Source organism: Cardiocondyla obscurior, linkage group LG15, assembly GCF_019399895.1.
Source record: "Cardiocondyla obscurior isolate alpha-2009 linkage group LG15, Cobs3.1, whole genome shotgun sequence".
Taxonomy (NCBI): Eukaryota; Metazoa; Arthropoda; class Insecta; order Hymenoptera; family Formicidae; genus Cardiocondyla; species Cardiocondyla obscurior.
Window position 1 is genome coordinate 4,649,390 of NC_091878.1, and position 17,048 is coordinate 4,666,437.

The 17,048-nt window shown below is 37.4% G+C and overlaps 2 protein-coding genes and 1 long non-coding RNA gene across 6 annotated transcripts in view; 2 read left to right on the top strand and 1 right to left on the bottom strand.

Moving 5' to 3' along the window:
* On the bottom strand, nt 1-4,507 carry Aln (divergent protein kinase domain 1C). The gene is made up of 4 exons (XM_070666646.1): nt 4,358-4,507; nt 1,908-2,068; nt 886-1,573; nt 1-753 (listed from the first exon to the last, which is right to left on the bottom strand). Exons 1-4 carry the CDS (start codon nt 4,505-4,507, stop codon nt 526-528), a joined length of 1,227 nt encoding a protein of 408 aa, XP_070522747.1. The 3' UTR covers nt 1-525.
* LOC139108420 (uncharacterized) lies at nt 1,463-4,124 on the top strand. Of its 2 annotated transcripts, XR_011546654.1 has the most exons (4): nt 1,463-1,584; nt 3,538-3,673; nt 3,761-3,819; nt 3,912-4,124. It is a non-coding gene; the product is annotated as an uncharacterized lncRNA (long non-coding RNA). The 2 variants fall into 2 exon arrangements; XR_011546653.1 differs by having other exon boundaries at nt 3,761-4,124.
* The window catches only part of Gbs-76a (Glycogen binding subunit 76A), a 27,016-nt gene continuing 14,399 nt past the window's right edge, over nt 4,432-17,048 (top strand). Inside the window, exon 1 of one of the 3 annotated variants that reach the window (XM_070666636.1) lies at nt 4,432-4,547. In XM_070666636.1, the coding sequence (XP_070522737.1) occupies nt 4,479-4,547 (69 nt within the window). In that variant the 5' untranslated portion in view covers nt 4,432-4,478. Of the gene's footprint in view, nt 4,548-5,819; nt 5,942-10,864; nt 12,160-17,048 lie in introns of those variants that run through there. The other 2 variants (XM_070666638.1, XM_070666637.1) reach the window with 2 other exon arrangements.

The following is a 17,048-nucleotide window of genomic DNA, read 5'->3' on the forward strand; positions in this document are numbered from 1 at the left end:
CGCATTGGTAAGTTGATTAAATCGTAATCTAATTTTTTTTTTTTTCGTAATTTTAATATTCAACTATTATCACAAACTCGCTCATACAATTACTGATAAGTACAACAATTGTTATATTGCATTCAACAATTAACAAATCTGTATATAATTTCTTTCGCTACAAAAGTATTAAATTATTAAAATTAATTTTAATTTATGAAATAATTAAATTAAATTATTAAATGAGTATATTCATTTTCACTGCTGTTATTCGCTTCTGTTAGATTCTGGTCATTATGTTGTAATGTAAAATAAATGTATGCACTTTTCTTTTAAGACTATCCACACAATACGTAAGATTAAAGTGCATGTATTAATTTTTACTTTAAGTAAACGATACAGTTTTTAAATTATTGCATACGGCTTTTGAACAGAAATACTTCTAGACTTCTATTCGCATAAATTTACGGTCTTATCGCCAAATGGGCGACACTTTCGTAGAGTTTTTTTAATAAATTAATTTGTACGTTAATACTAATTTCTTTTTTATACAAATTTGGAGTATTCTTGTTCCATCTCGTTTAACATGTTGTGAAGTCGTTTCTGTAAACTGCCCGGCGCTGCAGCACGCGGTAATGTCGTACTGTCGTCTGGATTAGCACATTGTCTCAAAAACACTGCCATTGTACTAGTAGTATGCTCAGACATGAGCAGCCCAGGAATAATGATTGTGCCTGAGAGCGTCGAGCCAAGAAAGATCTTCTCGCAAATAATCTACAAACAAACATAATTTATGCATCAAAAATTTCTAATAAAATTAAAATTACCTTAGAGTTAATAATCATATAACGAAAAATTAATTAAATATATATATATATATATATATAAATATGCAATTTCAGCTACCTGTAAATTATTATTGAGTACTGGAGATTCGCAGCGCTTATTCTTGGAGCACGCTGACCGACAGTCAAAGTAATCACAGTCTTCGTGCTTTTCGCAACTTCGACCGTCACTAGTGATGCGATCGACTATAGTTCTGGGGAAGACTGCATCCAGATCTAAGAATTTCAGCTTTTGCCCGCCCAGGGGTAAGCCGAAGTGATTGATCTTCACGTCACAGAGATAAAGCGGCTCGGGAAAGTTCGTCTCCATTTCCTCGAGCAAATTGAGGATCATTACGGCGAGCTTCAGCCTTTTAGCCCATTCGGGTTTCGAGTCGGACAGAGCTAGCACCGTCGTAGGTGTCTCGATCGGTCGGACGTACTCGACTGCGTAAAACGTTCCGCACGTACCGATCGGCTGCGGAAACACATCCCTATCTTCGTATAAAATCGTCATTAAATACTCGTTCTCTTGCAGCAGCGGCCAGAGATTCTCCATCTCCAGCTGACGCTTCGCGACGTCGGTCTCCGTGCGGTGGGTGCGTAATCGGGCGAGCCTTTCCAGCTGATGTTGCGAGAGGGTCACGTTCAGCTTATTGAAGACCAAGTCCTTGATCATGCCGACGAAATCTTCCTCGGACGGAAAATGCCGTGAACCACTTGCATCTATCCAGTACAGAGACTCAAATTGCTCTGAGGATGTTTTGGTCCTGAATTCAAGGTATGTAGGATTCACAAAATAATTGAATTGTCAATTATTACCCGAGAAAAACAGAAAGTCAAGAAAATATTAGTTTGACGTCATGTATTAATCAAGATATTTTTTTTTTAAACGATAAAAAATGATACAAATTTGTTATAACTTAGTCAATATATATTACTTTGACTTTTTGTTTTTGCTTTTTTGACATACATTATTATAAAATTGTCAAATATTTGTAAAATACGGAAATACGGAAATAAGTGAAAAAAGAAAGAAAGACAAGAAAAGTGCGCTTTTAAATTATATTATACAAAATAAGGTTAAAAATAATGAAAATGTACCTCGAAGCTTTGAATACGAGTCGCGTCGCTTCCCAATGCGCGGAAAAAACAGCTTCTTTCCCCGCATGAAGAGTTTCACATGCTAGAGAGTGTATCCTTCTCTCAGTGCACAGCGGTTCGCAGAGAATTCCCATCGCGGTACCATCTCGATGCTGGCTACACTGAAATGGAAATTACATAATATTTTTCAAAATTGTAAGGTTGTTGTAAGGTTCTTTTCGAGACTACATACAAGAAAAAAATCCTTTATAGTCAAGAAAAACTCGTTGAAAATCAGAACATTTTTTATGAGGTATTTATGTACAATATATTGCCAGTATCTCGAAGCAGCAAGAAAGCAAGCTTTCTTTCTGATTGTGAGATAAAATAAAGTTTTAAACCCAGTCATAATTTCATGATATTTCTAACAATAAATGTGACAATGTCAATTACATTTATAATTGACCCAATCATGTTCATTATTAAAAATATAAAATTGTGGCTGGGTCTAAAAGTGACTACTCCTCTCAGTGCTTGCGTGCGTGGGCGCACATATGTACGATCTACGTTGCACGAGTGCATGTAGCATGATGTATCCATATAGTGCGACATCATAACGTTGCACGAGCTCGTTGTCCGTGTGATATTTTTAGTCGTCCCAATCGGCCAGCACGAGGGAACGATCTTGAGAGGGGACAGCGGACGCGACTTCGCGGCTCCTGTACAGGCGCGTCATGCCTGCATATTCTGCGCAACCGAGGTGGTACTTATCAAAAACGCGTTCAAGGGTGGGCTTATCTCTTATTACATATTGCCAGTAACTTGCGAGTAACTATTTATGCAAAAATACACGTATATACGATTTTTTTTTGGTTCATATGTAATAAGCGTTACTTGTTCTTTGACCTCATTCTCTGATTTCTCAATAGATAAAATAATAAGCTGCACATCTTTACTTTCTTTCTTTCTTTCTTTTTTTCTTTTCTTCTCATTCTTTCTGTATCGTTTATTTCACAAATACAATAGAAATGTATTTGAAATAACTATAAAATTTTTTATAAAGTTTAATAACATTTGATTTTTTTCGGAAAATGCTTAACGAGCGTATATAGTGAAGCTAGAAGAAAAAAGTTGAATGTTATATGTTATCACTCTTGTCCCACGCCGGTCTTGCGTGTGTCGGTCGTGTATTACGTAAACGATTTTCTTCTTAATTCTGCACTGTGACAGTACTGTTAGAATGTAATGACTAGTGACATAGGATTTGAGTCATGTAAGACTTCGTCGACATCAGACTTGATTAGATATCTGCAGTTTAAAATATGAATTACTATAATTTATAACAGAAAAAATTATTTAATATTATGGCATAAATTTATATCAATGTAATATTTCCCTTTCTTTATAACTTAATAATCACACGCGCATGTGACTCGTAAGCTTCTAAAATTATAATTTATTTGAAAATTGTTTCTTATTTTACTTATTAATAGTTTCAATGAATTTAATTCGTATACAATTAAAGTCTCAAGTAAATTATATAATTTTAATATATAATTATTTATTATCTGTTAATTAAATAAATTAGTTTAAAATTTTAACAATTCTGTTAAGTATTTCAATGTTTTAAAGATTTTTTATTTTTAAACAGCCGCATTCAAGCTTTGGATCAATCTCAACAAAATTAGGAATATTTTATGGAGATCGATATTTGGAGTACTATATTTGGGTTACTAGAACGTGGTTGTATCCCGCGAGATTATCAGTGCAGCGATCTGAATTTACAAGTAAGTTCTCGATAAAACATTCAAATGCTTATCGGTATTCAGAGCAAAGCTACGTAACACGTTTTAACTTGAATTTTTTTTTTCCAGATAAGCTATCTTTTCGTCAGTTTTTCACGAAAAACTCAACTGTTCAATTTCGGGTCAGGGTAAGTGCACTCGACTTCTTTTTCCTACAACAAATTTATATGTGAATCGCGTGTGTAATGTACAATTTTTCTCATAGCAATTCTTTTTGTAGGTGATCTCCGTGGACACAAATTACGCTTCGATCGGCCTGTGTACTTTCGTTCGACAGCAGCTTTAAATCTCTATCAAGCCTGACATCTCCCTCGCGTTCAGATTTATCGCGGCGATTGTTGCACCCGTCGCGGAAAGTGATACGTTTTATGTAAACGTAATTACGTTGCACGTGAATTGAAAATTCGCCGCCCGGATGGCGAACCGATCGGCATGCCTCTCTCGTTCCTCCGGAAGCTGCACCAGAGTACGCGTGCGTCGCTCTTTCGGTCTCTCTCTTTCTCCCTTTCTCACCCCTTTTCGCCGGCGCGGGTTCACACTTGCACGTCCTCACCATCTGGTTTTCACCCTGACCCGTGCCAATCCTCGCCCTCCGCGCGATCCATGTCGAAGATGCGATATCACCGCGACGGACGGAATAAGCCGCCAACACTCAGTGAAACTCACCACGCTGGATACGTGACGCCAGGCCTCGAGGTTCGTGCACATTATGCCCCAATGTAAGAGCAGGTAGACGACGAGGAGCAGACTGGACGTCAGGAGGACCGTCGCGAGTTTGTGATGGTACATGAAGCCGGGCAATCGACGGATATTCATGATTACACTGCCGTTCGTCAAATTCCTGACGGAGATCAGGGTAAGCGAGTTTGTTTGTTTTTTTATTTTTCTTTTTTTTTAATTTAATTTTCCTTTTTTTTTTGCTTATTTCGCTTTCGCTTCTTTAATCTCATTTACGATTTGGCCCCGATACTTTCGTCGTTTTCCGCGACGAAACTGTTTCGCGTCAACATTTCGTCTCGTGTTTCGTCACCGCCGTTACCGCTGCCGGCCCTCAGGTCGCGTCGATGACGAGCGTTTGCGGCAATGCGGCATAATCTGCAGCAGCAAGAGAGCAAGGAAGGCGAGCGTCGCGACGCTGCGCCTCTCGTGGCGAATCTCGTGTCTCGGTCAGGACCGTATTCTGGTCGAACATCACCCTTTAAAATGAAACTCAGCCGAATATGTCAGTGATTACACATATTTATATATTTATTCGTAGTGTAAATGTATGTTTAAAGATGAACTATGCTTTCCCGAGCAGCTTAGGGTGCGTTGTATGGTAGATACGATCTTAGGGTGAGTCAAATTTCGACCCTTTTTTAGGATATACTATCTCTGGGGATTAGGTTGTTAACCTCGGAAACTACTAGCCTGGTTTTCATTTTCGTCATAGTTACCGCATAGGAGATTTAGATTATTTGGTGCTTTTCATTCACACCGAAACTGAGCTAATTCTCACTTATAACATCATATTATTCTTTATGACGTTAAAATCATTAACAAAAGCTGATAGAACTGTAAAAAAAAAAAAAACTTTAATTTTAATATATTAAGTACTCCAGCTGAAGAGCTTCGTGAAATTACTGCGTGAAATATTTTATTCTTTGTTTTTTTATTATTTTTTTATTTTTTATTACGAGAATAAATTGAGGATAATTTATTTTCTCGTTTTTTTTTCCTCGAGTTCTTTTTTTTTTAAGCGGTGCATGTTTGTTCTCTCGCGCTAGTCTTGACGATAAATAAAATAACGACGCCACCGGCGCGCAGCATCGCGACGCGCGTCCAGCGCCCAACCGAATCGCGCGCGTTACCAGACGCGCGAAAGAGCAAGCGGGAGGAAGACAGAGAAAGAGAGATGGAGACGCACCTGCGTAGCGCGACGCGCAGCTGCGACCTTCGACGCCCTTGTACCGCCGACAGTCGTGCCGACGGGAGAGAACGTCGTCGTCATTTTTACACGAGACGCCGCACGTCGCACGTAGAAATCTACGCCGAGCTTCGTGCCGCCGTCGTCGACGTCGTCGCCGTCGTTCGTTCGGTACGGGTCCTCCGAAAGTCCGGCCTCACCTTCGCCGAAGTCGAGGACCGGAAGCGCGGAAGTGTTCCACCGAGCGGACGTGCGAGCGAACGCGAGTGCGATTCACCGTCGTGCGATCACGGTCTATCGACACAAAAAGGATTAAAAGGGAAAGGACGCCTTCCGGGGAGCCGGTGAGTGCAGCACGATTTACTTTTTTCCCTTTCGAACGAACGACGGTACTTAAATATTATACGAGAAACGCAGTAAGATCGCTACGAAGGGTGTCAGGTATAAGTGACGACCTCGTCTGACGCAATCCAGATTGAAAAGAATTAGCGTTTGTAGTTAGTTTAATATTCATTTAGGTCTTGAAAATGTTAGAGGTATATACGTTGGTTTGTAAGTTCTCTCAAGATTGTGGGCGTATTAAAGTTTCTGAAAATTGAATCTTATAATTGAATGTTTTCAGATTAAAGCAAACATTTTTTTTTCCTTTTTTTTTAAATATTTTCGATAATTCTGATTAGACAAAAGAATCGTGTTTTATCTCTTCTCGTTGTCTCGTTTTTTTTTTTTTCGGAGCCATTAACCCCTCGGTTGGGGGTGAACGTAATGTATAAGGTTTATGTAGATCGACGTAACGATATGATTCGCTCTGTGGGGAGTTTGCTTCTTAAGCGTTCATTCTGACGATTTGCTTGATTATATATCTGGTTTTATTCGTCCGGCATGGTTGCATCGCGATACCAATGCTCCGGTTTTAACATCAGCAATATCGCACGATGACATTGTCAGAAACTTATTTCAAAGATTCGAATTGCTTTCAAACGTCAGAATAAAAATAAAAATAGACGTTTAAAATATTATGACCGGTTAATTAAATTTTCGTAGAATTTAATTTCAAGATTAACTTTCCTCTCTCGCCAATAATACCTAATCGAGGGAAGAAAAGACAGCTTCGTTACATCGAGAGAAAAATATAGTTTACTTTAGATCCGATTATAATTTTATGATTTTTCTACCGATAGATATGACAAACCCATTTAGTTATTGCTAATAGAAATAGCATAAAATTATTGTCGGTTCCAAAAGCAGCTATATTTTTCTTATTGTAGATCGAGAAAGAAAAGTGCGAGCGGTCTCTTTAATTAATGATAGAATGAGCGAGAGCTTGACGCAGAAAGTTCACCGATTAGACAAGTTATCGCAAACTGGCGGTCCGACAAACCGTTCGCCAATCGCGAATCCCGTTGAGATGGGTTTCATCTTCGTTTCTTTCTCGCTCTTTGTCTTTCTCTTAACGCGAAAAAAAAAAAAAAAGAAAAGAAAAAAATGTTTAACAGTGTTAACACGAGACCTTCAATATGTGCGCATATCTGGTAGAAGATTACAATTGCTCCCACACCAGCTCCCACCCATCGGACGAAAATAAACGCAATACTGTTTTACGGGCAGGTTGAAGCGATTTTGTGGCTGATCCATCTCGCGCGAACGGAAATATGCGTTGCACCAAACTCGTTTGCAATAAAATTGCGAACGAATAGATTTATACAGACGTCGCGTAAAACACTCGCAAAATAGGAATTCGATTCTTTCCGCGCGAAGCTTAAATTAAACTCTTAAAAATAATTAGAATATCAACTGAAGAATACTTGGATCTTTAAAAATAAAATAACATCATTAACTATCATTACATTAACTATCATCTTAAAATTTGATCGGGCTTTTTTTTCGGGTGAGATCAACTGAATTGTGCGGCCGAGTATTTAACGAGTAAAATTGATGATCGCCAGAAGAATGCCTTCTCGGCTAATCTTGTTGACAAAGAAAGAACGAGTTTAGTCTTTAATCTCCGAGTCATCGAGGTAATCGTTCGTTTTTTGACCTTTCACCTTCTTCTTTCTCTCCTTTCTCTCCTTTTCCTCGTTTACCTGCACACGCCGTTTAAATTTCGCGTTGCATTATTTGTTACTTCGAGTTGGAAGCGCGAATCAGCCGCGATCGAGCTTCACGTACCGTCGATCGCGCAATCGACCGATTAATCGCCCGCAGACGTCCGCCAGACTGTAGATCGCGATTGAGATCTCCCACCCGATAAAGGTCGTGGTTTGCCATTGCTATCGCGTTGACCGTGATCTTGAACCGTACTATCGAATGTATATGTGTATATTTTTTTTTTTTTTTTTTTTTTTTGTGACAATGAGTCGCGTCGCATGGCCGGTCCTCTCACGTAAAAGTCGTTTTTCTTTGTGAAAGATCCTATCACCCAAGAGATTGTTTCCTTTCCTCAAAATCCTCTCGACATTTGACGAACTTTATCTCGAGAAGACATTCTGTTTTGAGATTAAATTCACACCTTAATTTAATGCTTAATTCGCAGACATAATTATCGCGGTATCAACGCAGGTGGCATGTTAAAAAATTATTACAAAGCGCTTATAAAGCATTTCTTATTTAATTATGGCACTCGTCTATCACTGAAAGGTTGATTAGGTGGCTCGTCTCTACAAAGAAATTAAAAAAAAAATTTAACTTCTATTACACGATCGTTCACGATTAGCTTTGCAGTCTGGAGAATAAAATTTTCTGATTTATGATCGGTTTAAACCGATTAGATTCAACAGGCGTTTTTGCTCACTGACACCTTATCATTCGTGATTTAATTTCGTTCTCCGGAAAAAAAAAAAGATCTTGTAGCTGCAACAAAAATTGTCTGCGCGTGAAAGATTAACTGAGGCAAATAAAAGATTAGCAAGTATTGTGACGCCGGATATGTTTTGCATTCAATTAATCTAGATGTCAGATACGAAATTTATAATTTTAATTTATACCGTTACAAATTTTATACCAAGACAATGCAGTTATTTTTTTACAACGACAGGAAATTGTAATTGTAACGATCAAAAATATGTAAAATAGTTTTCCAAATTCTCTTATTAATTTTCAGAATTTATTTAACCTGCATTATGATATCGATGATAGCGGTAGTTAATGGTTCTGAAACATCTCGTGGATATGTATACACAAAGTTTTTTTATTATTTTCTTTTTAATAAGTAGTCAAATACTTTTACGCAAGTTAAATATTTATTACTACTTACAGTGTTAAACTAACACTCGTATTATGGAAGATGAGTGACTTGGCAAACTTAAGCAAATTTCAAATTGCACGTAATACATATATACAAATGTTTGATATAAAAGTCGTGCATCGTCCTTCCTTAAAGAGCAGATTTCTTTTTTTTTTTTTTTCGGTTATTCGTTATTGGAATACTTGCAAATATATCTGGGATAGATTTTTGGACTTTCAATTTTAAAACTATCGACATGATTGCATATTAACTCGTTCTATATATTTTCAAATTGGTTTTTCAAAATTCTTTCACATTAATTATAGTACTTTAATTGCGGTACATTAATTTATAATTAAAGTATGTACATAAGCGATTTGGGAATCGTCTCTTTTTCCTGCTTCATTCTCGCCGTGGAACTGATCGATCGATTTAGCATCCCCTTGAAAACTGTTATGCGTCGATTTTCGAAGCGCCGGAAGCTCGTGCATCCGCAAAGAAATAAGAACGAGTCTTTTGCGTCGATTGCGTCGATCGTGCGTGACGATTCCACGGTAGGTCGGCCGCGTTCTTGCGGCCGGCAAACGTCCGACAGAACCGGGTAGGGAGTGGTTACACAGTCGTTGAGAAGAAAAAAAAAAAGACGAGACGAGACGGGTGACGGGGTAGAAGAGAAGGGGAGACGAAGGTGGAGGGTCGATTCTGTCTCGCGGTGCATCGTCGAGTGCAATGGCCAATCGGCCGAGCACATTTTCATCCTTCCGGCACGGCGGCACGCCGACGATAACGACGTCATTTGCTCGTTATTAACGCGGTTTCAAATCAGCGATTATTTCGTTACGCGCAGCTTCGCTATTTCACACCGAGTGGCGAGTAAAAGGGAAACAAAGGGAAGGAAAAAAAAAAAAAGAAAAAGAAGACAGAAAATGCGTTTCTCTTAGAACGCACTATCGCGCTATACTTAGTAATATTTATATTTAGAAAAAAAAAAAAGCGTAAAAAATGAGAAATAAGATTTATTTGCTTTTAAAAATAAATTTCTTAGAATATTTATAATAATAGCCAGAAAATTTAGTTGCAAAGCGAAGTTGATTATAAAGTCGACGTAGCTCGAATACAGTTACATCCGGAAGTGTCGACACGTGGGCGTTTTCATCTGTCGCGATGTAAATTGACGAAAGCGCGAGGTGAGATGAACAGAAAGAGAGAGAGAGATCGATGCCGCGGCGAGAAGGAAAGTCGGATAATTTAATTTAATAATATTACGTCGACCTCTCTTCTTTTCTTGCCTCCTCGCTGCCGATTGCTGACTTACAATCATTTTCGTACCGCGTAATATCGAAAGATGTACACGCGGGAAACTTCTCTTTCTTTTTCTTTTTTTTTTTCTTTTCTTTTTTTTTCGTTGCGACATTTTATCGCGCCGGATATGTAACGAGTGTACATCGTGTTATCTTGTTTTGTTTTCCGCGTGCATGCTGTACAAAAATAGTCGTTACTGACAGTACGATACGCACCGCCTCTCTCACGAACCAAGTTTAAAATTGAAGCTTTATCGCTTCGATTTATGACCTGTGCGTCTCTTCAGATGTGGGCGATCTCGGGCGTGCAACGAAAATGATCGCGCCATTTCTCGAGCACTCACGTCAGCAATTCGTACACGCCAATTTGCCGCCCGAACGGCACGAAAATAAATTTATCTTGAAGCTGCATCTCGGAGTTTCATTTTTGACTCTATTTTCACGAACAGTTAAAAAAAAAAAAAAAAAAAAAAAAAAAAAAGAAATATTCTGGTTTTTCAACGAGTCTCTCTCTCGATTCTAAAGCTCGTAGGTTCGCTATCGCTTGCGAATCGACAAACATACTTCGCAGCACCGTAACGCGATTGTTAATTTGTCAACCTCGATGGTTTTTATCATATCGTGACATTTAATTTCCTTTAACACGCATATGAATTAAGTGCCGGAGTTGGGAAACCTTCTATTTTTTTCAATTCAAGCTTTAGATTGCACTTCGAAACCAACGACATGCAAAGTCCAGCTCTTTTATTCGCGCGTCCGGTACGGTTCAGTACGATATTTCCGACCAGTCCGACAGATTGGTCAAAGTTTCCTTGCATCTGCAAGCGATTGACTCTCTTGTCTACTTCTTTTTCTTTCTCCTCCCCTCCCCCTCTTTTTTTTTTTTTTACTCAAGTATATGTACATGTACATGTGCAACAACATCGTACGTCGTGTTTGGTGAGATCCGTCGATGCTTGACGAGCAGTTATCAGTCGCCTTACAAGCGGTTGCTATGCGATATGGTAGGGGTTCCCGGAGTCACCTACTAGCTCGACCAGTCCGAAGTCAGTGTGCGTAAGAGCCGGCCGGCCGTGCCGGCTCCTTTTTCTGTCTCTGCTCTCGCGCACGTACGTTCTTCTCGCGGCGCCTTCTCGCAACTCCGTCGTTCCAAAAAAAAAGTTTTTGCACATCTCGCTCGCACGGGCTCCGATCTGCGTAACGATCGCGCGAATTGATTCTGTCGCGAAACCGCGCGGAAAGAAAGAAAAAAAAAAAAGAAATCCGTCACTATTCGCACTTCGTTCTCCAAATCGAACATCGATTACCCGAATCCCGTTAAGCTCGGAAGAATTCGCGCTGAAAAGACTCGCGCGTGCCGGCGACGAGGCTGCCTTCGAGAGACATGGTCCCTCGCCTCCGATGGGAGATGGAGAACCCGACGCTTTCGAGTTTGCGGTAGCGACACGTTCGATTTAAATCTCCGCGACACGGCCGGCGCGGAATACGCAGAGGGGCAAAACAAACGGAGCGGGCCGGTTCCGATAAAGAGAGAGAGAGAGTTTCCTTAAAACGGAGTCACGGGCGACAAAAAAAAAAAAAAAAGAAAAATGTGCGGGAATAACACGGCCCTTTGAAATTGTATTGTGTTGTGCGTCGGCTTTGCCGTGTGAGGTCACCGTCGTATGGCAGAACGTCGCGAGCGTCGTGACACCTCAGCCAGCGTCACGAATTCGCGTGCGAGGTCGCGGAAATGGATAACACTTTTGGAAATAAATCCGGTCCCCTGGTCGCACTCACGCACTGATAATGATCCTCGATACCCGGCTAGTCGCAGACACCCTGGGTGGACCGCACGGAATCTCGTGATCGACGGTGTTACGGTTAACACGTGATAACGCCGCTTGCCCCGCAAGTATCCATCACGCATATTTTTTGGATGAGAGAACGTCGTTCGGTACACGATACTCGACTCGGTTCCTCGCGGAGATAGGCGATCATGACACTGATGGGAGTTCAGGATGAATCCAAGACGTCTGCGGAACAGGCTAAATCAATGGTAAATAAGAAAAGCATATCGCGCTTAAGCCGTTTGTAACGACTGTAAAATATTATCTACCTAAGCGTAGAAAAAATTTCCTTGAAAATGGATCACTCAAAGTTATAGTCTTATAATTCTTTGATGATTCACATTTACTGTAGCGTTCTAATTATTTTTAGTATAAAACTTTGTCCATGTACAGAAAATTAATTTTAGTTCTTTTTTTTATATATATTTTCTGCTCGTTTCAATTCTGTCAAGGCTCGTACGAAAATTGTATACAAATTTCTAGCACTTCGCGGAAAGGTTTAACGAGTGTTCATTATGCAATTTGTTGCATTGCGTGCGATGCATTCTGCGAGTGAACTATTTTCGCAGCCGCGTTTCGCGCCTGGGAGACTTTCCGAGGGCTGATGGCAACTTATAAGGTTATTCCCCTCGAGGCGATACACGACATGAATGAATTAAGATTCCACGGTAATGCGAAGGTCAGCTCCGATAGCGAAGGGCCTCCTTGTGCACCTTGACCGAATACGTGCTCGTCGTGGGCTGCATTCGGCCGTGTTGAATCTACATTATCGTAATCCGCCGACGAAACCGATAAGAAACCGTCGCGATATGCAGACGCGAATCGTTTCGGCGACCTCCGACGAGTCGCGGTCCTTTATTTGTTTTGATAAGAGCACTTCGCCACAAAACGCCTGTGAGTCGCATTTTTCATGCGACTGCTCTGAGAGAAAAAAAAAAAAAAAAAAAGGGTATTGTTACTTTTGAACCCAATAATAATTTTGCGATATTTTTAGCAATAAATATGATTGACTTGATTTTAATTAACTCAATTATATTTGTCGTTGAAAATATTATAAAGTTATGGCTGAGCCTAATTTTTCTCTTTTATGCTCCGCGAGATTTTTGCGCGCGTTATATCTGTCCTGTTGCAACAAGGATCGAGACACAAAAATTTTCTTGCTGTAAAAATTTCCATACGCGAGAATGACGTTGGTTCTTTAAAGGCAGCTTGATCCTTGGACCAAACGTTACTGCAAAAATGTCACGTATCGCTATGTCGAGTCTTTTATTTATTACGGTCACGTTATGCTTGCGATCTTTTATTATAAAATGTTTTATTTCGAGCGGGTAATTATTATACATACGAATTACGTATTTCTTAATGATCAGAAATTAATCTCGCTGGCAATACTTTTGCGGTATAAAAGCTTAATCGCTTAACTAATTAAACGATCGCGATAATCGCGGATGAGAGGAATTATGCGATAATCCTTGAAAATAACGCCGGCGTTCGAAATAATAGAACGTTCTATGCACGATTTAGTCGTTGTAACGACGTTGAATGAATGAATTCTTCCTCTTTTCGAGTGCAGACACTTTGTGGAAGACAGATAACGGATTTATTGCCGCGCGCATGCAAAAACGACGATAACCGCGATAATTGCCCTTTCCATGGCGCTCGAGACAATGTTGCTAAAGTTTTATTAATGATATAACAAATATATATGTATTAAGATGAAACTCTCGTGCGGTTTCTTATCGTGAAACTTTAATCGTTTTCGTTTCCGTCCCTTTGCATCTTTTTTTCCCTCGGCTATCTAGAGCATTCGAGTATATTTTCGCGACATGAAAATGTTAATTGCTACGCAATTTGTTTTATAAATTGCAATATTGCTTTCGTTATTATTTTATTAAACTAATTGTCTTAATAAATTAAAAGGTTTACATACATCACAAGAAACGTGTTATACGTTGTAATTTAATACTTTAATTTATTTTTTTTTAATGCATTGTTAATTTTAATTGTGTATAAAATTATTTTCTTTATTTTAATTTTTTTTTTATTAATTTGTAAGATTATCTTTTAGTGCGGTAGAAAGAGAGAGAATAATATGTATATTGCAATGACATTTCTTGCACAAGTCTTACCATATTAATGTTAATGTGATAACCTTGCTTTGTTGTCTGACTTTTCCAACCAATAAATGATAATATTATTAATAGTTGGATGATTTTTTAGGAAAATGCAGCTTGCATTATGAAACGCTTCTATTAATTTTGTAACTGTTTTATATGTGTCTATTTCAAAATTATTTCAACAATATATTAATAAATATTTTTAAGAATTTTCCAAAAATAAAAAAAAAAAATAATTTTTAATCGCGTTACGATAAAAATTTTGTTAGCCATTTTACAGCATAATTATTTAAAATACATATTTGAGACAATTAGTTTAATAATAATTATTAATTAAATTGTTATAAAGATTAAAGAAAGTCATAATAAAGATATAATTATTTATAAAACAGCAAATTATTGATAATAAAGTTGAGAACTGTCAGCTTCCTTTTAATAAGTAGCATACAACTTGCTTTTAAAATACGATCGCGATTATTTTTTCGTTTGACAGACGAAACAGACAACGGTTACTTTATCAAAAATATATCGAGAAGTTCAAGGTTCGTTTTGTAGTATACTGAAGGCGAAGCGTCAATTTATCAATATTTATAGCTGCTATAAATATGTCAACGCTAATCGGTTCCATCACCGATTGCAGACAAGCTTGCACTCGCTCATGATTCGTATGTAATCGTGCTTACATGGGGAGGGAATGGATTGGCATGTTGCACTAATTACATAAACATACCTATTTTTACAACGGTTGCATTATTAAAAAAAAAAATATAAGTTTGTCGTTACATATATACGTCTGTATTGAACTTGATAATTGTTGGTAATATACGTTTGATAAAAGCGAGTATCGGAAAATTACGTAGATTTTTTTTCCAATCGATGTTATTGTTGAACAGATTATTTCGTCACTTCCATATTTTCTTTTTTTTACAAAAATTTATAATGAATTCTGAGTTATGTTTCTAAGGAAAATTTTTAAGAAACGTAAAGAAATCTTATTCATTGCAATTATGTTTATGCAATAAAATTAAAAATTCTTTTATGATCGAAGATTTTGCTGCCAGCGATAGAAAGTGAAAGAAATAATTAATTTAAATTTAATTGCAAGAATTCTGAAATGTTAACGCGTTAAAGGAAACGGAAATGTATTTGTATTTTTAATTTAATTTGAAATTAAAACATAATTAATAACAAATTATGATTTTCCTCAGCTTTATAAGGCATTTTTCTTTTTTATGCATTTGATATACGTCGTCTTTTAAACGCTCCGTTATCGATAGTTCACGTGCACTTTTATAATGAGATAGGAATGTCATTCTTTTTATATTACATTGCAGTATTTCTCTCGCCATTCAAACATCGCGATCATAAAATTTATCTATTGCGTATTTTCAAACTTTAATTTAATCTCGATTCAATCTTAGAAGCATTACGAAATCTATCTTTAAATCTCATATCTTTTATAAAAGATAATTATAATTATTATTTCTATATAAATTTGATAAGTCATAATACTATAGTATTTTTTAATTGTGTGCAATATGCATAAATTTTTTTTATAAGAGTTATACTTTTTATTTTTTTTTTTAATAAATATAAAATGCACATTATTCTCACAAAAATATGACGATTAAAAAATTATTTAATTACAATTTTTATAAACATGTTATTTTATTTATTTAAATTTGATGCGACGCATAGAAATACAGATTAATATCCCGTTGCCTCCACAATGCAATTACGTTTCGCATGTGCGATTATCCGTTCGTTCACCGTCGCGACACGCGATAAAGTCCGCCATACGAATGTATCTACATTCTAATTACATTATACATGAAAATTTTACACCGCGCAAACGTTATAAGGCCCGTGCCTGGAATACAGTTTGTCGTCTTACTTCTCTTCTTTTCACTTTCACTAACGAAGAAGTTTAATAAATTTTCTTGGACACGTTATCATTTCAGAATTCATAAGCAGAGTGTGCTCTGAATGGTCACGGTCATCAAATGATATCTGCTCTGCGATAATTAACGTGCAAATTTTGATTTATTTTTTTGGCTGTCTGCGGCTTGATAATCGAAGAGACAGACATACTTGCTTCATTTACAGCTATTTTTGGCTCATTATTATTATTGCAATAATTCATTTTCTTTTTTGTCATTTATTGATGTTTAATTGATTAACCATTTATTTATGAAAAGATAAGATTCAAAGGAGCTAAATATACTGTTCTTAAGATTATATTTTGAACAAAAACAACAAATCTGTCGTTAAAATGTTAATTATAAGGCAGCCAATGTCGCTTTACCGCTCACAAAGTCCAGTTAGAGCCACTGAAGCTTACGTTATTCGTACCTGCTAGTTAGCGTTTCACTACAAGCTTTGTGATTTAAATAATTCACGTCTGATGATATGTAAACTTCGTATATACATATAATCACTTACGTTCTCACACGTTGAATAAAGATGATTTATCATTTCGATTCCGTTACACTGCGACGCAATTGCTGAGTATGTACGTACGTTAGCAGCCGATAGTGTTAACATAAATTTTTTTCAATATTTTTTCTTTTACTGCATACTTTGCTGCAGTTGTGTAATTTATTTTTTATTATGTAATACGTTTTATAGGACAGTGGTTGCACTATAATTAGCTATATTAGAAAAATCTGATAGGTTTTTTTTTTATTAAAAAATTTAATTAAATTTAGAAAAAAAAAAGAGGGCACTGGCATCTAATACGATTGATTTCCGGGCATGAACGAATCACGCAGACCACCCAACGTTAAATATATCACATTACACGGTCTGTTATCGCGCGGTACTAACTTGATAACATCAAACGGCGAGTAATAATGTACGATTGTTGAATTGACATTTATTGTATGAGATAATGACCTTTCTTATCGGCACGATACTCGATGCGATTACTTTGATGCGAACATTACTCACGTAATGATATTTAGAATTGAGTAAAAGCTCAC